The sequence below is a fragment of the Perognathus longimembris genome, chromosome 1 (genome assembly GCF_023159225.1).
Source record: "Perognathus longimembris pacificus isolate PPM17 chromosome 1, ASM2315922v1, whole genome shotgun sequence".
Taxonomy (NCBI): domain Eukaryota; kingdom Metazoa; phylum Chordata; class Mammalia; order Rodentia; family Heteromyidae; genus Perognathus; species Perognathus longimembris.
The window spans coordinates 158,524,424-158,544,750 of record NC_063161.1 but is presented as its reverse complement, the minus strand read 5'-3'; the positions used below and the strand labels follow the sequence as shown (position 1 = coordinate 158,544,750).

Sequence of the window (20,327 nt, the reverse complement as noted above, 5' to 3'; positions counted from 1 at the left end):
CAGTCGTGGTCACCACCTGCACTGTGGGTGTTTAGGGTTAGAAAATACTAACATAAAGAGCCTACCAGTTTTTATCACTGCTTAGCTGGACTGTCTGAGAGACTTCCCCTTCCCATCCCACCACAAGTTGCTGCTTCCTCGCTGCTCCATCTGTCAGAATCCAGCATGCCTCCTCCTCCTAGCATGGTAACCGTCATTGCACTGGACGGGTGGGCTTAGGCTCCGCAGTGGTGACCGGCACAGATAGCAGGACCACAGTCCAGATCGGCTGGGGCTCTCAGTGCAGCCCTACATTACAAAAACAGCAACCCCAGGGCCACAGAAAAAGAAGAAAGACCCACGGCCTTACGTATGAAACTGTAACCCCTCTGTATATCACTTTGGCAGTAAATAAGTAATTATTAAAAAAGTAGAAGAAAGAGGACAAGAGGAGGACAAAGAAATTGTATGGTGTATCCTTTTTCTTTTTTTTTTTGCCAGTCCTGGGGCTTGGACTCAGGGCCTGAGCACTGTCCCTGGCTTCTTTTTTGCTCAAGGCTAGCACTCTACCACTTGAGCCACAGTGCCACCTCTGGCTTTTTCTATATATGTGGTGCTGAGGAATTGAACCCAGGGCTTCATGTATATGAGGCAAGCACTCTACCACTAGGCCATATCCCCAGCCCCTGGTGTATACTTTTATAAGACAAAAAAAACGCATATTTGGAGCTGGGAATGTGGCCTAGTGGTAGAGAGCTCGCCTAGCATGCGTGAAGCCCTGGGTTCGATTCCTCAGCACCACATACATAGAAAAAGCCAGAAATGGCGCTGTGGCTCAAGTGGTAGAGTGCTAGCCTTGAGCAAAAAGAAATTAGGGACAGTGCTCAGGCCCTGAGTTCAAGTCCCAGGACTGGCAAAAAAAAAAAAAAAGAAAGAAATTGCATACATTCAGAACTAGTGGGGGGCAGGTATTGTGCCTTAGAACAGTAAGGAGGCTTAACGTCAGATGTCTGCCTTTCCTCCTGTAGTCCCCTCCCGAGCCTACTTTCTGAGTCCCTCAGCGATCTCATTTTCTAGTGTGGCTGCTCACCTGCCGCGTACGCAATTGCCGTTTAGACCGCACCTGTCGGAGCCACCCTGGCCCCCTGTGGCGGGACATGCGTGCGTGCCTAGTCACCACTCCTGCCAGTCCCCGGGGCTCTTGTCTGGGTGATTCCCACGGTAGCTTCTTGCCCCAGCTACATTATTAGTTTAAAAATTACACCCCCCACCCCCACTCTTGACACTTCCTCTCCATCAGTTACCAGTGTGCCTTGTGCGGTCACTTGCCTGTGACACTCCCTTGCCCTGTGGCTGCCTCTCACTAGCAATGCAGACGTGGCTAAGAAGGTCACTGGGAACCGGGCACCGTGGCTCACACCTATCACCCTAGCTACTCAGGAGGCTGAGATCCAAGGATATCAGCTCAAAGCCAGCCTGGGCAGGGAAGTCCAGGAGACTGTTCATTTGTTTTTGTTTGTTTGCCAGTCCTGGATTTGAACTCAGAGCTGGGGCACTGTCCCTGAGCTTCTTTCGCTCAAGGCTAGCACTCTACCACTTGAGCCATAGCACCACTTCTGGCTTTTTCTGTGTATGTGGTGCTGAGGATGGAACCCAGGGCATCATGCATGCTAGGCAAGCGCTCTACCACTAAGCCACATGCCCAGCCCCTCCATGAGACTCTTATCTTCACTTAACAGCCCAAAACACCGCAAGTTGACCTGTGGCTCCAGTAGTAAAGCACTAGCGTTGAGGAAGAAAGAAGCTCCGAGACAGCACCCAGGCCCTGAGTTCAAGCCCCACAACTGGCACAGAAAGGAAGGAAGGGAGGGAGGGACAGAGGGAGGCGTGCAGGCAGGCAGGCATGCCGGTCAAGTCACCGTGGAGCTGGACTCCAGGCCCACGTTGTGCAGCTCGTTATAGGAGGTGCCCCACTGGCCTGCGTTCCTCACCCAGTGACCAGACCTGGCCAGGTGCCACCGCCTGGGGGCTCCTGAGGAGACGCGTCCTGGGCAGTGCTGCTCACTTGCCAAAGGCCCTTTAGCCCTGCCATCCTCCCTGACACAGTGAACGTGAAGGAAGCAAATGTGGAAGTGGAGAGTCACGTATTTCACAAGACACTTCCTGAACACCTTCTTTGGATGTTGAGGTTGGATTTTCAGTGAACTGGCTGTTGATCCCCTTCCGTTGGTGGCTGTGGATGATGGTGACTGAATCGTGGCAGAGGAAGTGGTCCGAGGCTAGAAGCAGCCTTTCTGTCATCCATGCCCCTGTATGCCCTGCGGCTCTTCTCAGAAAGGCTGAGCCTCTGGTCAACGCTCAGGGAGAAACCAGGGCCGCAGGGCAGCTCGTCAGAGCGCCACTTCTCAGGGCTCCTAGGAGCCCCAGCCCCACCCGCAGCCCCGCAGGTTGGGGCCTGCAGTAATACCAGGGCTTCCCACCCGCCCTGGCCCGGCCCTCTCCAGCCTCAGCCCGCAGGCAGGCAGGCAGGCAGGCAGGGAGGGAGGTGGCCGCCATCCCGAGGCTGCCCTGGAACCAGAGGCACGCTTGCACATGTGTCTGTCCTCCTCGGATTCTTTTGCCATCGTTCATGCGTTGAGGTCACAGCTACTTTCCGGAGAGATGACAGTCCCATTATGATCGCTCAAGAATCGGGAAAGGAGGAACGGGTGGAATTTGTCCCTACCCCTGCAGATGCGGGCTTCTGCGTTCCTTTTGCCCTTTTGTAGAGTGAGCCTGGCCAGGCACCGCGTCACATGCCTGTGATCCCAGCACTGGGGAGGTGGGGCTGGAGAATCACAGGTTCCAGGCCAGCCTTTGCTATATAGTGTGAGCCTGTCCCAAAGAGAGTGGGCGTGAAAGCATGGCTTCCCACCAGGCCCTGGGGGCTCATGCTTGGGAAGCTGAGATCTGAGGATCGTGGGTCAAAGCCAGCTAGCACAGGAAAGTCCACGAGGTTCTTGTTTTGTTTTGCTTTTGCCAGTCCTGGGGCTTGGACTCAGGGCCTGAGCACTGTCCCTGGCTTCTTCCCACTCAAGGCTAGCACTCTGCCACTTGAGCCACAGCGCCACTTCTGGCCGTTTTCTATATATGTGGTGCTGGGGAATCGAACCCAGGGCTTCATGTATAAGAGGCGGGCACTCTACCACTAGGCCATATTCCCAGCCCCTGAAGATTCTTATCTCCAGTTCAAAACACACACACACACACACACACACACACACACACACACACACAGAGAAGTGGAGCCATGGCACAAGTGTTAACCTTGAGTTCAAGCCCCAGAACCAGCACACACACACACACACACACACACACACACACACAAATATATATATATATATATATATATATAAGAAAGCTAGGGCTTGCAAGTCCTGCTGTCTGGCCCTGTGACCCTGATGAGGTAGCGCTGCCCCTCCGGCCTCCTCAGCCGTGGCCCGCGGGGCCGCGTCTCCCCCTGCCATGGTCCTCAGCCTCCCTCTTGTCCTGTTTGTATCTCCAGCCAGCAAACTCACCCAGCTGCTGAACTTCTGTGTTATAGTAGCAAGAAGCGTGACGGTTCTCCCCTCTGCCCACTGAGACACAGGGACCTCATGTCTCCTGACTCTCTCTCTCTCTCTCTCTGTGCTGTGATTTTATGTCTCGATTTGTTTCTGAGACGAAGTCTCACTGTGACATGCAGGCTGGCGTAAACCAACAATCCTCCTTCCCCAGCCTCCCAAGTACGCTACCGACATGCACTACAGGCCCAGATGTGACTTGGTTCGGTTCTTAATGACCATCCAGTAGTCCCCTGTTGGGCTCTGTCTTTGATTAGATTATACCAAGCAGTCTAATCTATCCTGTGATGACCATCCTTTGTGGCTGAGTATTTGCACACATTCATGACATTTTCCTTGGGTAAAATTCTCAGAACACAGACATTTAAGGCCTTAGATGCATGCTGGGAAGTCATCCTCCCACTGCCCAAAATGACCCTCCCACCCAGCTCCCATGCATCTGGAAGTTTCGATCTTATTGCCATCAAAGCCACAGAAGCTCATGACTGTGACCATTGTTTACAGCTGTGAATTTCTTGCTTGGTATTTATGTGGGCATGCGCGTTGTTTTTCTAGTGTTTGTGTTTGCGAAGGAATCTTTGCTCCGGGGGATCCGGCTACCTCACTGGCGGCGTGGGTTGTGTTAGCTTTGCGGCTTCAAAGCCTTGGTTGGGGTAGAGAGGAAATGCTGTTGATGCTGAAGCCTGAAAGCCTGAAAGCCCTGGGGCACGCTTACCCAAGGGGTGCTCACTCTCCCCAGAAGGAAGATGGTGGAGACAGATCTGCGATGATGGGGCACCGGGGCAGCATTTCTAAAGCAGTGAGTCGCATCAGTGGTTGTGCAGCTCTACAAACAGGCAAAAACTATGCAACTGTATGTGGCATGTGAATGATAGCTCTAGAAAGCCGTTAAGAGAGGGTAGAGTCAGGCCCCAGGGGCTCACGCCTGTAATCTAACTACTCGGGAGGCTGAGATCTGAGGATCGCAGTTCAAAGCCGGCCCCACAAGAAAGTCCGGGAGACTCTTATCTCCAGTGAACCACCAGGAAACCAGATGTGGCTCTGTAGCTCAAGTGGTAGAGCGCTAGCCTTGAGCAGTAAAGCGCAGGGACAGCGCCCATGCCATGAGTTCAAGCCCCGTGACTGACAAAGAAAACTTTAGGGAACAAAAAGTGCCGCCACTACCACACTGACGAGGACTTGTTCCCCTGGGTTTGACTGGGTGATGAGGCAGCCATTTGGTGACTGTGGGGTTTGCCACTTTTCTTCCCAGCACGGTGCGCTGGGACTTTTGGAGGGTGGGGGCCCTGGGGGAAGTGGCCAGTTATCCAGCACCACGTAGCCCTGGCGCGCAGGGGCGGAGGGTGGACAGGCGCCTGCCCGGGGGTCATCGCCTCTCTCTCTCCCGTGGGGCGCAGGAGCTGGTCAGGCTCACCATCGAGAAGCAGGGACGGCCCTCTCCAACCAGCCCGGTGAAGCCCAGCTCCCCAGCCGGCAAGCCTGACGGGTGAGTGTGGGCCGGCCCCACCGTCGCAGGGGCCGCGGGGAGCAGGAGGGCCGCGGTCCCCGGAGGGCGCCCGCGGCCGAAGGCGTCCGCACGATGCCTCCCTCCTGCCAGGCCCAGGGTGAAGGGATGCGCCAGACGCTACGGGGAGGACCCCCTGGTACTTGTAACCTTACCTTCGTGAAGAGAGTAGGCCGAGCACCTGGCGGACAGTGGCGGTGCCCTGCGGTACTTCCCCTTCCCACTTGCTCCTGGGAGACAGAAACAGTGTGAACTTGAAGCATTTAGCCCACCCTGAGATCCGCCAGTCCCAGGCTTCCGCTTCCCTTGAGGAGACGGAGGGTCCCCGCGGGGACCCGGGCGAGTGCGGGCAGCTTACTGGTGATTAAATGCACCAGCGACCCCCCCCTGCCCCCCGCTTTCAGAACGTGACTGTGCTCCGAGCCTTCTGTAACCAAGTTCTTGCTGTCTCTCCAGTCCGCCCGAGCTCCCCCTGACAGACCGGGAGATGGAGATTCTAAACAAGGCCACAGGTGCGTCGCCCTCCACCGAGCTGCTCCCAGACTCTGCCGACGAAGAGGCTGCGCCCCCCAAGCCCCCCTTGCCTGGCATTCGGGTGGTTGATAATAGGTAACCATCTCCCAGGCCCTTCACTGTTCACACAGGATGTGGGGATGCGATGGCAGAAGGAGCACGAGGAAGGGCGTGGGGCCGGGGCGCGTGCTGGGTGCTCAGTCCCTGCTCCCTTAGGTGCTCTGAAGCTTTAGCCCCGCCCAGGGCCCTTGCGCGTGCTCTGAGCTCCCCTTACAGCTTGACTTTGGTGTCACTGAAGTGGAACTTGGTACCATTTACTGTGAAAGGGGAAAGGGGGTCTTTCTGCTCTTCACTCTTGACATGTTTAGAGGAGGGGAGTAGACGGGAGGTGAGGTGTGGGAATCGGAAATGGGGAGTCGGGTAATAAAAGAGCGTCACTCGCGTTTTCCCTGCCGTGGTTCTGAAGCGCCCCTCTTGGCAGTGTTGGGTTGGCCAGGATGTTCTGTCTCTTTCAGTCCACCAGCATTACCACCCAAGAAAAGACAGTCCGCCCCGTCCCCTACCCGCGTGGCCGTGGTGGCCCCCATGAGCCGAGCCACCAGCGGCTCCAGCCTGCCTGTGGGAATCAACAGGCAGGTAATGCAGTCCCCGGGAAGGGGGGAGGGGGAGGGGGGTGTGGACTTCCCCTGCGTGCGCCTTCCAGCCCTGTGCGGCTCCGTCCGGGCTCCGGGACAGCGTGTGCCCCGGGCCTTGCCCCTCTCCGCCCCTGAGCCGGTGTCCCTTCTTCCCCGAGGACTTCGACGTGGACTGCTACGCACAGAGGCGCCTGTCCGGAGGCAGCCGGTCGTGTGGCGGGGAGTCGCCCCGCCTGTCCCCCTGCAGCAGCACGGGCAAGCTCAGCCGATCGGACGAGCAGCTCTCCTCCCTGGACAGGGACAGCGGCCAGGGCTCCCGGAACACAAGCTGTGAAACGCTCGGTGAGCCCCGCAGCCGCCGCCCTCCCCGGCCCCGCTGGGCGGCAGGCCAGGCCGTGCTACGCGGCTGCTTCCACGGAGCCCCGGGAGAGGTGCTCGGCTGGCTCCCGCCCCTGCGGGCAGGAAAGTCTGTGAGACTCTCATCTCCAATGAACCCCCAGGAAATCCGAAGTCGCACTGTGGCTCAAAGTGGTAGAATGCTAGCCTCGGGTGAGGAAGCCCAGGGACAGTGTGCCCAGGCCCTGAGTTCAAGCCCAACGACTGACCCAAAAAAAAAGGAAAAAGAGATAGGAAGGAGGGAGGGGGGAGGGAGGGAGGGAGGGAGGGAGGGGGAGGGAGGGAGGGGGGAGGGGGGAGGGAGGGAGGGAGGGAGGGAGGAAGGAAAAAAAGAGAGAGAGAAAGATCCTCTGGGTGCCAGGGGGAGACCTAGGAAAATACTTGCAGATGTAAACAGATAGAAGATGTGGATTCTGAATTTCACGTAGTTCGCTGCTTCCGCAGTGCTCTCTTTTTGTGTCTGTTTGTTTGTTTGTTTGCTGTTGTTTGAGTAGGAAGTGTTTGTGACGTGAGGAAGGGCTGGGAATGAGGCTCAGAGCCGAGTCACTTGCACGGTGTGTTCACAGCCCTGGCTCTGTCTCCGGCTCTGTATAAAGGCAGAAGGCAGGCCTGTGCGTCGAAGGTTCCTGAGCAGTCTAGCACACGGCCGCATCCGCCTGTTTTTCCTGCTCTTAGAGTGAGGACTGACGCAGCGGCCCTCGCCTCCCTGTGAGCCGGGTTGGGCACAGCAGGAAGGGCGGCCGTCGCCCCTCAGTAACACCATCTCCCGTCGCGTTGCAGATCACTACGATCCCGACTACGAATTCCTCCAGCAAGACCTCTCCGACGCCGACCAGATACCTCAGCAAGCGGCCTGTAACCTCAGCCCGCTGCCGGAGTCCTTGGGGGAGTCGGGCTCTCCGTTCCTCGGCCACCCTTTCCAGCTGCCTCTGGGCGGCTGTCCCCAGCCTGAGGGGCCCTTGGTCCCAGGGCAGCAGACGGATACCCCACCCGCCCTTCCCGAGAAGAAGCGCAGGAGCGCCACCTCGCAGGGCACGGACAGCTCGGGCAGCAGGACGCCCTACGAGCGGCACCCCTCTCAGTACGACAACCTCTCGGAGGAAGACCTGCAGAGCCAGGCCCCTGGCCCGCCCGGCCCCTACCCGCCCTTCGCCTCCATCCTCCCCTTCCAGCCCGCCGGCTTCACCGCCCCGGAAGCAGCCAGTGACCCGGAGAAGCCACCGCCTCTGCCAGAGAAGAAAAACAAACACAGTAAGCGTCCCCCCCCCCAGCTCGCCGGGCGCCTCTGGCGCTGACCCCAGCCCCGCCCTCTCCTGCGGGGCGGGGCGCAGGTGTGATTCCGGGGCCCCATCCTCTCTGGAGCCGAGAGCCTCCCCCTGAGACGGCAGTGGGGTGACGTGACCGCGTGGTCTGCACGGGGACGAGGGATTGCACAGCGCCGCCGCCGTGGGGGGGGGGCAGGCGTGCCAGTGCACCCACGCGGTACCCACGCGGCTGCCCCGAGGATCCACCGGGGGCAGTCACGTCCAGAGTGGGCCGCCATCAGAGGGTGCACCCCAGTGAGCCGGTTGTTCTCATAGCTGAGGCTACCGACACATAAAATACTTGTATTCTGGATCTTCCCAGCTGTCGATCTGCTGTAGAATCACTAAATAGCATTCTGGACATTTGGTCTCGTGGTCCCCCCACGTGCCCACCCCTGCCCACCCCATGGCACCATCCTCTCGCTTCCCTGCCAGCCAGCTGCCACCGCTGTGATGTGCGTGGCTCCAGAATTCCCCGCAGAGAATACCTACGAGCTAGATATGGGACCTGGCGGCGTAACGCCGGCACCTCCCTTGGCACCTGAATTCCAGCTCCACCCGCAGGGGCGCTGAGGGGGAAAGATCTCTCCACCCCTGTACCTGCCACAGGTCCTCCGCTCCCCAAACCAGGGCCCCTTCCCTCCCAGATGCCAGTGCATTCGCTCCCTTGTCGGGGGCTCCTAGCCCTGCCCTCCGTATGTGCGGAGGGATTGTCCCCAGCGGGAGCCTGTCACTGCACAGAGACACGGGACCAGGTGCCAGGCTGCCAGCCTCCACCTCTGCTCCGTGCGGGCAGCGTCAGAGCGGCGCGGGCTCTGGGTGTTGCTGGGCATTGGAGGAAGGGCGGCCGTGCACGGAGACTCGGCCACCTTGAGCCGGCTTCCACTCCCGCATGCGGCAGCTGCGGGGGTGAGCTCACCCCGTGGGGCCGCTGAGCTGTCTGTTCCCTCCCTTGTCGCCTCCCAGGCAGGGCCAGTCCTGCTCTTGTTTCCCGCCACCCCACCTAGGCAGGAGGCTGGGCTGCCCCGCGGCTGGGCGTAACCATTGCAGCTCCGAGGTGTCAGTACGGGTGACCATTCGGAGGGCAGGTGCCTCGTCTCGCCCTGACCCCGCTCCCTGCACATAGGGCCCTCGCTGGCACCCGCCTCCCCGCCTCCCTGGCGGGTTCTCTAGCACGGTCTAGGGGTGCCGGCAGGGCTGTGTGTGGATCTTCAAACGCTCATGGGGCCAGTGACCCAGCAGGGAGCCTCTCCAGAGCCTCAGCCCCTGGGAGAACACAGAAGATCCTTTCGCATGCTTTTAGAATGCCCCGTCTGAACCACAGCCCTTCACCAGAACAGTGCCGCAACCCCGAGTCGCTTTCTTGGGGCACCGGTCAGCCCCAGGCTCGCTCAGCAGAGCCCGCAGCGACTGCCATACTCAGAACAAAGCCCCCCTGCCCCGCCTGGCTGTCACAGCCCCGCCCGGGCCCCCTCTCCGTCTCCCTGCCTTCCCTCTTCTGCTGGAGGGGTAGGGGACTGCGAAGGAAACACTCGTGGGGTGGGGCTAGGCACGGGACCCCAAGAACAGTGAGCAGGGGTGTCAGAAGTCTTACGTGTGTCCCTCAAGAGTGTGTTCTAGAACCTGAAAGGGCTAGGAAGAGTGAGAGTTGGGGATGCGTCCCAGCCACCAGAGTTCCCAAAAGCTGGTGCGGCTTTGCGTGGCTGGAACAACTCTGGGGTTTTCAGGAAGAGAATGAGGTACCCTGTGAACTATTGTTTTTCAAACTAGGGATCCCTTGTGGGGGCTTTGTTGTTGTTTGTGATTTTATGTTGTTATTATTTGTGAGGCTTGAACTCAGGGCCTGGGCACTGTCCCTGGCCTCTTCTGCCTGAGGTTAGCGCTCTACCACTTGAGCCACAGCTCCACTTCTAGTTCTCTGGTGGTTCATTGGAGGTAAGAGTCTCGCAGACTTTCTGTAGCCCAGACTGGCTTTGAACTGCGATCCTCAGAGCTCAGCCTTCCGAGTAGCTAGGATTCCACGCATGAGCCGCCAGCACCTGGCTCCCTTGGGCTTTAGATCCGCTGTTTTCCGAGCCGTTTCCTAGTCACAGCAACATTCAATGGGAAAGTACAGAAATTTCCCGTAGCCACCCATTCCCCACCCAGGAAGCCTCCTACCGTGAGCATCCCGGCGAAGGAGGTGCCTGCCACGGCGGGCCACCATCTCCGCGCGTGTCCACAGGGCACTCGCGGGCACACGCGGGGCGGCCGGCCGTCCTGACACGATCACCAGCCCGGCCCGGAGCGGGTGGGGCCCTGTGATGCGCTCCCACGAGAGGACTCCAGGCCGCCCTCTGTCCCACAGTGCTGGCCTACATGCAGCTGCTGGAGGACTACTCGGAGCCACAGCCCTCCGTGTTCTACCAGACGCCGCAGAGCGAGCACATCTACCAGCAGAAGAACAAGATGCTCATGGAGGTCTACGGCTTCAGTGACTCCTTTGGCGCCGGGGACACCACCCAGGAGCTGGCTCCACCGCCCGCCCTGCCCCCGAAGCAGCGGCAGCTGGTAAGCAGCCCCTCCCCGGCGCGTGGCCTTCCAAACCGGCACTCCCGACGGGCATGGGGCACGCGAGCCGTCCCCACGGGGTAGGGCTAGTCCTCGTGGGCGCCTTCACTTCCTCTTGGGATGTGTCCCTGGCAGCCTGGCCCCCCCCCCTCGTGCAGCCATCTCCCCTCCATAGAGAGTTCCGGAGTAGCCCATGCAGCTGGGACAGGCTTGTGCTCAAAAGGTTTGCTTTTGGGCTGGGGATATGGCCTAGTGGTAGAGAGCTTGCCTCGTATACATGAAGCCCTGGGTTCGATTCCCCAGCACCACATATATAGAAAACGGCCAGAAGTGGCGCTGTGGCTCAAGTGGCAGAGTGCTAGCCTTGAGCAAAAGGCAGCCAGGGACAGTGCTCAGGCCCTGAGTTCAAGGCCCAGGACTGGCAAAAAAAAAAAAAAGGTTTGCTTTTTCTGCTGACCAGCTCTAATAAGTTTTTCCTTTCTTCTTTGACTCCAACATAAACCTCACAGAAAGTGGGACTCTGTCAAAGTGCAGAGTATGGTCTGTGCCTGGCCATTGTAGACTTGATTCTATACTGGGCCCGCCTGTAGGCAGCGACTGGTATGCCAGTCCTGGCCTGGGGCGAGCCCGTGAGAACAAGGTCCGTTGAACAGAACCACTCTAGACGGCATTTTGTCTGTGGCGGGCAGGGCCGCATCCTCTACTAACACAGCTCTGAGTGGCGAGGGATGCCAGGCGCAGGCTGGAGGTGGCTCTGTCCTGCTTGGGGCACTGCCCGGGCACTCAACTGGCTGGCAAACCAGCAGGGGGGGCACTCCATCCTTTGTCTCTTTGCTGCCATTGCAAGCCTGGTGGGCTCTCACAAGGCTGGGGACCCAGGCTGCTCATCCAGCCACGCTCTCCCAAAGAAAGGTCTGGGCCTTCTCAGAGCCACAGGTGTCATTTTGCTTGAGGCTCATAACTGGTGAGAGGGCCAGATGTGGCCATCTAGGCATTCTCCACCATTTTGTAGACGGGCACGAAGGTGCTGCCCTGACATTTGGGAAGGCAGCCACCCCTAGGGGACAGACAGCCCTGGTGGCTCCTTGTCACTCCTGGGAATTCTAAGCCATCTACCCTCCATGGGCACTGGCTGACCCAACAGGCTATGTTGTTCCTCCCCAAAACTACATCCGGCCAGGACAGAGGCAGCCTTGTCTGGAGATGGGGCTGAGCTGGGACTGGGCTCCTGGGCCCCTCTGCTGCTGCGTGAGCTGCATTCGGGGTCTGGGGAAATATCCCACCGAGGTGTCTTCAGTGTGGAAACACTCAGGCGTGGGTGGAAATCTCATGGAGTTTGTCCCGCGGCCCTGCCGTCTCTGCATGCCTCCTGTCTGAGGACTCCCGGCTCTGAGTATTTGAGGACAGATCCTCCATGGGTTCGTGGCCCCAGACCCATCCCAGGGAGCATCCTGACCCCGCACCACACTACAGCTGGCACCAGTCCACCGGGGGGGGGGGGGGGAAGCATGCCAGGAGCCCCATACCGAACGCCTTGCCAGCCAGCACACAGCCCTCACCACAGCTCCTCGTACAGTAGACGGGGACCAAGATCCAGGAGGGCTTCTCCCCAGGCCGCAGCTAGTCAGAGACCCGGGAACCGAGGCCAACTCCAGCCCCGGTCCAGGCCTAACCTGACCGGCGGTGCTGGCCGCTGGCCAGGCCCTCTGGAATCCCACGAAGATGCTGGTGATACTTGCTCACACTTGTCGGCCTATGTACGGTGCAAACAGGAGTCCAAGTGCTCTCGAGCCATTTCACTGAATCCCTTCACGGCCCCACAGGAGATCCGCCAGAGTTTGCCCCACATTGCGCAAGGCCGTCCCGAACACTGGGATCTTAGGGAGTGCCCAAGGCCAACGGGTGGCCAGTGGCAGGGCCGATCCCGGCTCGGCAGGCCACACCCTCCCCGGCACAGGCCTTGCGGGCTGCCGTCTGTGTGTCCACTGTGAGTTCACTTTAGCTGTGCCAGGGCGGAGGGAAACTGTCCGCTCCCTTCAGGCCCCCTCGGCAGGGGTTTCCACCTCCAGGTGGGCCACACAGCTGTCCCTCTCCAGACTGTCCCTGAGCAGGATTAGATAGCAGCTTCCTTGGCCTCTGGCTACCGCGCTGACCATTCTCTGCTTTCTCCCTCTCCCTGCCTTCTCTCTCACCCTCTCTCTGCCCGGCAGGCCTCCTTTGCTGCTTCTTCCTTCTCCTCTGTCTCCTACTGTGTCCAGCAAACTAAAGTGGCCTTCACCCCCGAGGACGGCAGTGCCACTCAGGGCCTCAGTGTGTCCGTGTCTAACTCCTTTCTCAGCCGGCACGGCAGCTTGCCCGTGCCCTCGGTGAGTCGCTCCCCACTGCTCCACCCGGAAGCACGTGAACACTCCGCTCGCTGCCACGGGGGCCTCCCAGGCGGGGGGCTCCTCCGGCCCCGTGCTCCCGCAGGCCCCGGCCATGCAGACCCCCACGCGGCCGCGGGGAAGGGGAGGAGCTGCGGGCTCTCTGGGCCTCACACGCTGAGGTTGCCCGGGCAGGTAGGAGACGTGGGCAGCCACGCGTGGCGTCTGGCATGAAGGGCAGAGCCTCCTCACGTGGGAAGCCAGGCAGGGAGCCAGAGCTGCGTCGCCTGCCTGTGAGAGCCCGAGGGTCGTGTCAGTGCGCTCCTGCCACGGAACCGACTGCCCACAGCCTTGTGGCCTAAAACACCCACCATTGGTCTCGGCTTGGGGCAGGAGGCTCGTTCCGGAATGATGCTCTGCCCTTCAGGCCCAGGCTGACATCTCTGGACCTTAGCTGGCCCCGGGGCCGTTGGGCTGATGTGTCTGCCACTGCCATGGGGCTGGCCTGGGCTGGTTCGTGTGATAGCTGGAGGCTCTGAGCATGTGGAAGCGTGCCAGGCGCCCGGCACGGCCACCCACGACAGCCCCCCCCACCCAGTGAAATCACAGGGCTGCCCCGAGGGAGGCCCTGCTCCTCACAGGGAGGCTGCCTGCCGCCAGCTCTCTGCTGACCGTAGGAGGCACAGCCTGGTGGGGTCTGGATCTTCCCAGGAGCCAAGACAGCCACTGTTCTCTCTCCGCAGTCTCTCAGGCCGGGACAGGGTGGAGCCAGGTCTGTCCCCTGGGAATCCGGTGGCCTTGGTGTCTGTCTCCGGGGGCCGTACTTTGACCTGCTTTGCACTAGACAGAAGGATGCGCCCGAGGCAAGCTTAGAAAGTGGGCTTGTGAGGGTCTGGCGCTCTGCTGCCCGTCATTCTGTGCTCTAGCAGAGCAGGTGGAGTGGTCTGTGTGCACTGCCCCCCTTTCCGCCCCCCCCCCCGTCCCTGAATGACAACCTTGGACTCGCTGACTTTAAAACCTGCCCAGGTTCCGGGTTTGATCTTTGTCTAGGGCGATCTAATGCCCACTGCCAAGACAGCTGCCTGTAGTGAGGTGGTTGAATTAAGCTCAGGTGTGAGTGCGTCACGGTTGTCCACCCTGGCATTTGGGGAGTCTTCGGGCGTCGCCAATGCCGCCTTAGCTCCAGAAGGGAGCGCAAGCCAAGAAAGAAGGTGCTGCTTGGTTTCATTGAAAAGAAAGAGCCTCGGGAGCGGCGAGTCACGGCCCGACGTTTGGAGCGTGGGACGTGCGTGCGCTCGTGTAGCACTGACACGTCCTTCCTTTGGTGTCTGGTTAGGGTCTAAAATGAGCTGCCCTTCCTTCCCGAGTCTCTCTCCCCTCCGTGTCCCTAGGCCTGCGTCACCGGCCAGGCGGGATGCGTGGAGTCGCTCTTGGCATAGCGACCTGTAACCTTTCCAAGGTTCTGTCGACTGGGTTGCTAGAGGAGTGAACTGGCGCTGGACAGCACCAACTAAAGTGGGTGCGGGGTTGCTGATCTTGCTGAGCTTGGTCCTGGGACACCTCCTGTGTGAGCCCTACCTAGAGGGGCTCCCAGTCCAGGGGGCAGAAGGAGGAAGGGTAGCCGAGGGGCGGAGCTTGGGCCGTGGCTTGAAGGGCAGTTGGGCTCTGGGAAGTGGAGGGCGGGGAAAGCCAGTCAGCGGCACTCTGAAAGTCATCCAGAACACCAGCACCCGCGGTCACGGTCACAGGAAGGGAACAGCGGCCTGCGCTCCCCCACTCTCTTAGGCCCCCTGCACTGCACCCTCATGCACCCTTGAGGACTGAGATTGGCCGCTTCCGCCCCACCCTACACCTGAAAGCGGGTCACGGGACGGGCAGTCCCGTGCACCCACCCTGTCCCGTGTTAGCAGATGATGCTTCGTTTAGTAGCGACCCCGAGTCCCTTTCTTTCCTGGTGTGGGCATTGTTCTGGGAGAGGTGAACCCTGACTCGTGTCCTCAGGGATGTTGGAAGCAGCACGTGAAGGACAGGTGCCGGGAGAGCGATGTTCACGGGGGAGGCAGGAAGGCCGGCTGGATAGCCTTCACTGAGGCTCTGTGGGCCGCCGGTCACCCCGACTGGGGGCCTGGCCGTGGGTCTGCTAGACAAGGGGGTGCCTCGCCGTCTCCCACCAGCCCCACGCTGCCGGAGCCTTCTGTGATGGCACCGGTCATTCCTCCTGCCCAGCGTGTTCCTGATGTGACGCTTGAGGCTCTGCAGCCCTCTGAGCCACCTGGCTTGTCCTCATGGTGGCTCCCCCCCCCCCCGCGGGACTTCTCACCCTCTCCTGTCCCCCCACACCTGGGGTCCCCACCACGCCCTAGCCATGTCCTGTTCTGGAAGGCCTCGTGCAGGTTCTTGGCTCCCGTGCCACAGCCCCCTCTCCCTGACGCAGCCGAGTCGCCGCCGAAGCCGCCCCAGTGCCTTTGCGCTTGCTCCCCCTGCCCCCCAGTCTGGCCACAGACCTCATCGCCTTCTGCGGGGGCTCCTCACCTCCCCTTCTCCTGTCTTCCCACGGCACCCCCATTTCCCAACCGTGTTGATTACCACGTTGGGCGGGGTGTCAGGTGTTCTCAAGATGGCAGGAGGACGAGGACGGAGCCGCTCTCTGCGCATGGCGCACCGGCCAGTGACCCACAGGGCCGCGGTAACCCTGCGGCCTCTTCTCTCTTCTACCATGGTGTCCAGACTGGACTCCGCTCCCCACCTTGTCACCCCTTCCTAGCAGAACAGACTTCCGGGCCAGCTCTCCTGTGTCCCCTCACTCAGAGCAAAGGGAGGGAGCCGAGCCCAGCCGAGCCCAGGACCCGCCCGCCCCAGCAGGGCACGCCAGGGAGCCCAGCCCGGGACCTGCCCGCCCCAGCAGGGCGTGCCAGGGAGCCGAGCCCAGCCGAGCCCAGGACCCGCCCGCCCCAGCAGGGCACGCCAGGGAGCCCAGCCCGGGACCCGCCCGCCCCAGCAGGGCGTGCCAGGGAGCCGAGCCCAGCCGAGCCCAGGACCCGCCCGCCCCAGCAGGGCGCGCCAGGGAGCCGAGCCCAGCCCACCAGAGCTGATTCCTAGGCAGCGTCTCCTTCACCCTGTCCGTATGCCTTCCTTCGCGTCCCACTCCTGTCCCTGGTCCAGGGTCTTCCTTGCACTCCGGCCGAGTGTCGTCCCCGATCGAGAGGGGGGAACACTGAAGAAGCCGAGCCTTTTTTTCAGTCTTAAGCGAGAGCCGAGTCAGAACTCAGACGGTTTTGCCCGGTTTGGAGGATGGGAAGAGAGCAAGCATACACTGGGTCTTGGGGTGCTCTGGCTGCTCCCTGGGGAGGGAGGGGGCTGTAGCGAGGCCAGGTGCTGTCATCCTGACCACTCGGGAGGCTGAGATCTGGAGGGTCACCATTCAAAGCCAGTCTGGGCGGCTTTGAGGCTTGAGGTGTGGCTTCCGTGGGTAGGGTACCCGTCAAGCAAGTAAGAAGCTGAGCACCCCTGAGTCCTTGAATTCAAGCCCCAGTACCAATAAAAAATAATAATAATGCAGTGGCGGCATTAGGCTGACATCCGTGCACTTTGTAGCTGCAGATCAGCAGAGGTGTGACACGGCCTGATACACCTGGGAGGCCGGGGCGTCCTCGCCTCCACCCTCCCACATCACTGCCCCCGCAGCAGGCTCCAGACAGAGTTCTAGAAGTCACGCAGCAGACGTCCCAGCTGTGTGAAAGTCACTTGGGTGGGCTGCTGGACGCCGGCCCTTTCCAAACTGCTGATCTCCCTGTAGAGCTGGTGCCGCCAGCGCACGGAACATCTCGAGATGCGGTGGGGCTTGGAGGGGCGGGGGGGGGGGGGCAGCGGCAGGTGTGGGAGCCAGGGGCTGGTAGGAGGCCTTGGGCGTCCATAGTGCTCCCCTAGGAGGCCCCGCGAGGCCACAGGAGAAGGGGTGCTGTGTGCGTCTACACTCCACCTCCCAGAATTCCCCCCAGCAGAGCGTCTGTGCCCTAACATCCTTTGTCTTTTAGAATTTTCAAGTTTTGTTTTGGTGCTGGTCCTGGGACTTGAACTCGGGGCCGGGGTGCTTTCCCAGAGCTGCTTTTGCTCAAGGCTAGTGCTCTGCCACTTGAGCCACAGTGACACTTCTGGCTTTTGTTTATTTTTCATGGCTTTTACAATAAACCCTGGGAAGTTGGTTTGAACGGAGGGTGTGTATCAGCAGTATCCGATACTGATGCTCGAGCTGTCTTGCGTGGTGACGTCAACGCTCTCCTCGCCCTCACAAGGTGACCCACAAAAGCGCTGCTCCTTGCCAGGAGCAAAGACGGACAGCTTGTGGCAGGTCTCAGGGGGCGCCTGGGACATGGGCCTGGCTCAGATCTGCCACCTGGCTTGGGAGCCTGTATTTTGTCATTACATAAAACGTAGCTATATAAATCAGCACAAGGAAGTCCAAGGAGGGGGCACCTTCGAGGCCGAGGCCGACCCAGAGAACCGGAATGGCCTTCAGAAACAACGGATTAGGGCCAGGAAAGAGAGAGGAGAGAATAACAGGGCTTCTTCCCTCTGGTGGCATTGGGGATGAACATTCTAGAACCTCTCCCTGTCCTAGGAATGGCCTTAGCCCACCTCCTCTCTCAGAACCCCGTCAGGCAGCTGTGCTGGTGGGGGTACCTGCCGAGGCGCCACGAGGAACAGCCCCAGCCACGCCGGAAGCGGCTTCTCTGAGCCGAGCGTGTTTTCTCACCAAAGGAAGGTGGAGCTTCCGACCCCATCAGCGGCCGTCGGGCGGCTTGCGCGTTTTGCTCAGTGCGTCCAAAACCACTGAGGTCCGAGCCGCCGCGAATGAGCTGGGGCTGTGCGGTGGCGACCTGGCCCCAGCACCCACGGCTCTCCCCACCACCCCCAGCACGGCCGGGGTGCAGGGCGGGGTGCACACTCTGCTGTGCGTGCCTCTGTGTGTGTGCACACGCGCATGTGTGCAGGGGGAGCTGTGCAAGGCAGGGTGTACACGCTACTGTCCATGCCTGTGTGTGCACACGTGCGTGTGTGCAGGGGGAGCTGTGCAAGGCAGGGTGTACACGCTTCTGTCCATGCCTGTGTGTGCACACGTGCGTGTGTGCGGGGAGAGCTATGCAGGGTGGGGCGCACACGCTGCTGGTGCGTGCCTGTGTGTGCACACCTGCGTGTGCGGGGGGAGCTGTGCAAGGCAGGGTGCACACGCTGCTGTCCATGCCTGTGTGTGCACACGTGCGTGTGTGCAGGGGGAGCTGTGCAAGGCAGGGTGCACACGCTGCTGTCCATGCCTCTGTGTGTGCACGTGCGTGTGCGCGGGGAGAGCTATGCAGGGCGGGGCGCACACGCTGCTGTGCGTGCCTGTGTATGTGCACGTGCGTGCGGGGGGAGCTGTGCAAGGCAGGGTGCACACGCTGCTGGTGTGTACCTGTGTGTGCACACATGCGTATGTGCGGGGGAGCTGTGCAAGGCAGGGTGCACACGCTGCTGTCCATGCCTGTGTGTGCACAGGTGCGTGTGTGCGGGGAGAGCTATGCAGGGGGGGCGCACACGCTGCTGGTGCGTACCTGTGTGTGCACACCTGCGTGTGCGGGGGGAGCTGTGCAAGGCGGGGTGCACACGCTGCTGTCCGTGCCTGTGTGTGTGCACACGTGCGTGTGTGCGGGGGAAGCTGTGCAAGGCGGGGTGCACACACTGCTGGTGCGTACCTGTGTGCACATGTGCGTATGTGTGGGGGAGCTGTGCAAGGCAGGGTGCACACACTGCTGTCCATGCCTGTGTGTGTGCACACGTGCATGTGTGCGGGGGAGCTGTGCAAGGCGGGGTGCACACGCTGCTGGTGCGTACCTGTGTGTGCACACATGCGTATGTGCGGGGAAGCTGTGCAAGGCGGGGTGCACACGCTGCTGTCCGTGCCTGTGTGTGTGCGCACACGTGCGTGTGTGCGAGGAGAGCCGTGCAGGGCGGGGCGCACACACTGCTGTCCGTGCCTGTGTGTGTGCGCACACATGCGTGTGTGCGGGGAAGCTGTGCAAGTCGGGGTGCACACGCTGCTGTCCGTGCCTCTGTGTGTACACATGTGCACGTGCTCAGGGAGAGCTGTGCAAGGCGGGGCACACGCTGCTGTTCGTGCCTGTGCGTGTGCACACGTGCGTGTGCGCGGGGAGAGCCGTGCAGGGCGGGGCGCACACGCTGCTGTCCATGCCTGTGTGTGCGCACACGTGCGCGTGCGCGGGGCCGGAGTCCCTCAGCTGTGGAGACAGGAACCCAGTGCAGCGGCCCGTCCGCCGAGGACTCGGATTTCCGAGGCGCTTCCCTGCGTGCTTCGGAGGCAGCAGAGGGCCTGTCCCCGGCTGGTGCTCATGCCAGTCCCAGCATAGGCAGACAGCGTCTCCAAACGGCGGCCCGCTAACCCCCCGCCCCCCGCCCCGCGTGCGCACACCGGCTCCTCAGCAGATACTCTCAGGGGAGCTGACCTGCCTTCCTTCACCCCGCCTGTCCTGGGGCTCTTGACTAGGGCACTGCTCTCTGCACCGGCCCTGCCCAGGGGACCCCGGAGCCAGCTGTAGGCCATCCCCCTGCAGGGTTGCAGGTGGCGTTCCCGAACAATCTGAGGGTGACAGCCACCGCCCCCCACCCCACTGCTCCCCAGCCGAGTTCCTGAGGCCTTCCCGGGTTCCTTCATTACTAATGAGAGGGGCCAGGTAGCGCCCTCGGCCCTGGTCTGGGCCTCCCTCCGGCAGTCCTCGCTGGCACTGGGGGCTGGGCACCTATCCATTTATTTGCACCCCCAGCGCTCTCGTGGAAGCCTCCCCTGGGTGTTCTAGAACTCTCAGCCCAGACAGTCATACTCTGGCTAACAATAAAAACTTCTGTGCACCAAGTGTGCAGAAGTGTACAGCTAGCCCAACAGAAGCAAAGCCGGGCACCAGCCAGGTCCTAAAATAGACTGCAGGCTGGGACGGGACCTCGCCGCCCTCCTCCCGCCCGAGGGCAAGCGTGTCCTGAAGGGCTGGAGGTGCCTCTCCGGAGAACTGGAAGGGATGGAGACTTGTTGAGAAGTGAGGTCCCCAGGACCCCAGGGCGGCAGCGCAGCTCCCGGCGTCCGTGGAGCGACGGAGGGGCTTCGTGGAGACTGGAGAGCCTCCCCTGCCTCGCCGGCGCTCCCGAGGGTGCTTTGCGGCCTTGGCTCCATCCCAGTGTGACTGCATAGCCGGCATGCCAGCGCCGTCTGGGAAGGCCGTCTGGGAAGGGCGGGAGGGAGGGAGGAGGGACCACAGCCCCTGGTGTCCGGCCTCCTCGGTGGTAGGTAAGGCTTTCCTCTCCTGCTCACTCCAAGCTGATGGCTGCTTTGGGTCAGGCAATGCTCTGGGCATTTTAATTAGTAATAGAATCGGGGCCTATAATCCCGGCTACGTGGAAAGATTGTAAGTTCAAGCCCATTCTGGGCAACGTAGCAA

The 20,327-nt window shown here is 61.0% G+C and overlaps 1 protein-coding gene across 1 annotated transcript in view; it reads left to right on the top strand.

Annotated features, from left to right (window-relative positions):
• Rapgef1 (Rap guanine nucleotide exchange factor 1) overlaps window positions 1-20,327 on the top strand; it is a 94,316-nt gene that overhangs the window by 61,430 nt on the left and 12,559 nt on the right. Inside the window, exons 6-12 of the mRNA XM_048345267.1 lie at window positions 4,979-5,067; window positions 5,542-5,694; window positions 6,114-6,234; window positions 6,392-6,575; window positions 7,410-7,880; window positions 10,281-10,483; window positions 12,694-12,849. Coding sequence (XP_048201224.1) covers window positions 4,979-5,067; window positions 5,542-5,694; window positions 6,114-6,234; window positions 6,392-6,575; window positions 7,410-7,880; window positions 10,281-10,483; window positions 12,694-12,849 — 1,377 coding nt within the window. The remainder of the gene's footprint in view (window positions 1-4,978; window positions 5,068-5,541; window positions 5,695-6,113; window positions 6,235-6,391; window positions 6,576-7,409; window positions 7,881-10,280; window positions 10,484-12,693; window positions 12,850-20,327) is intronic.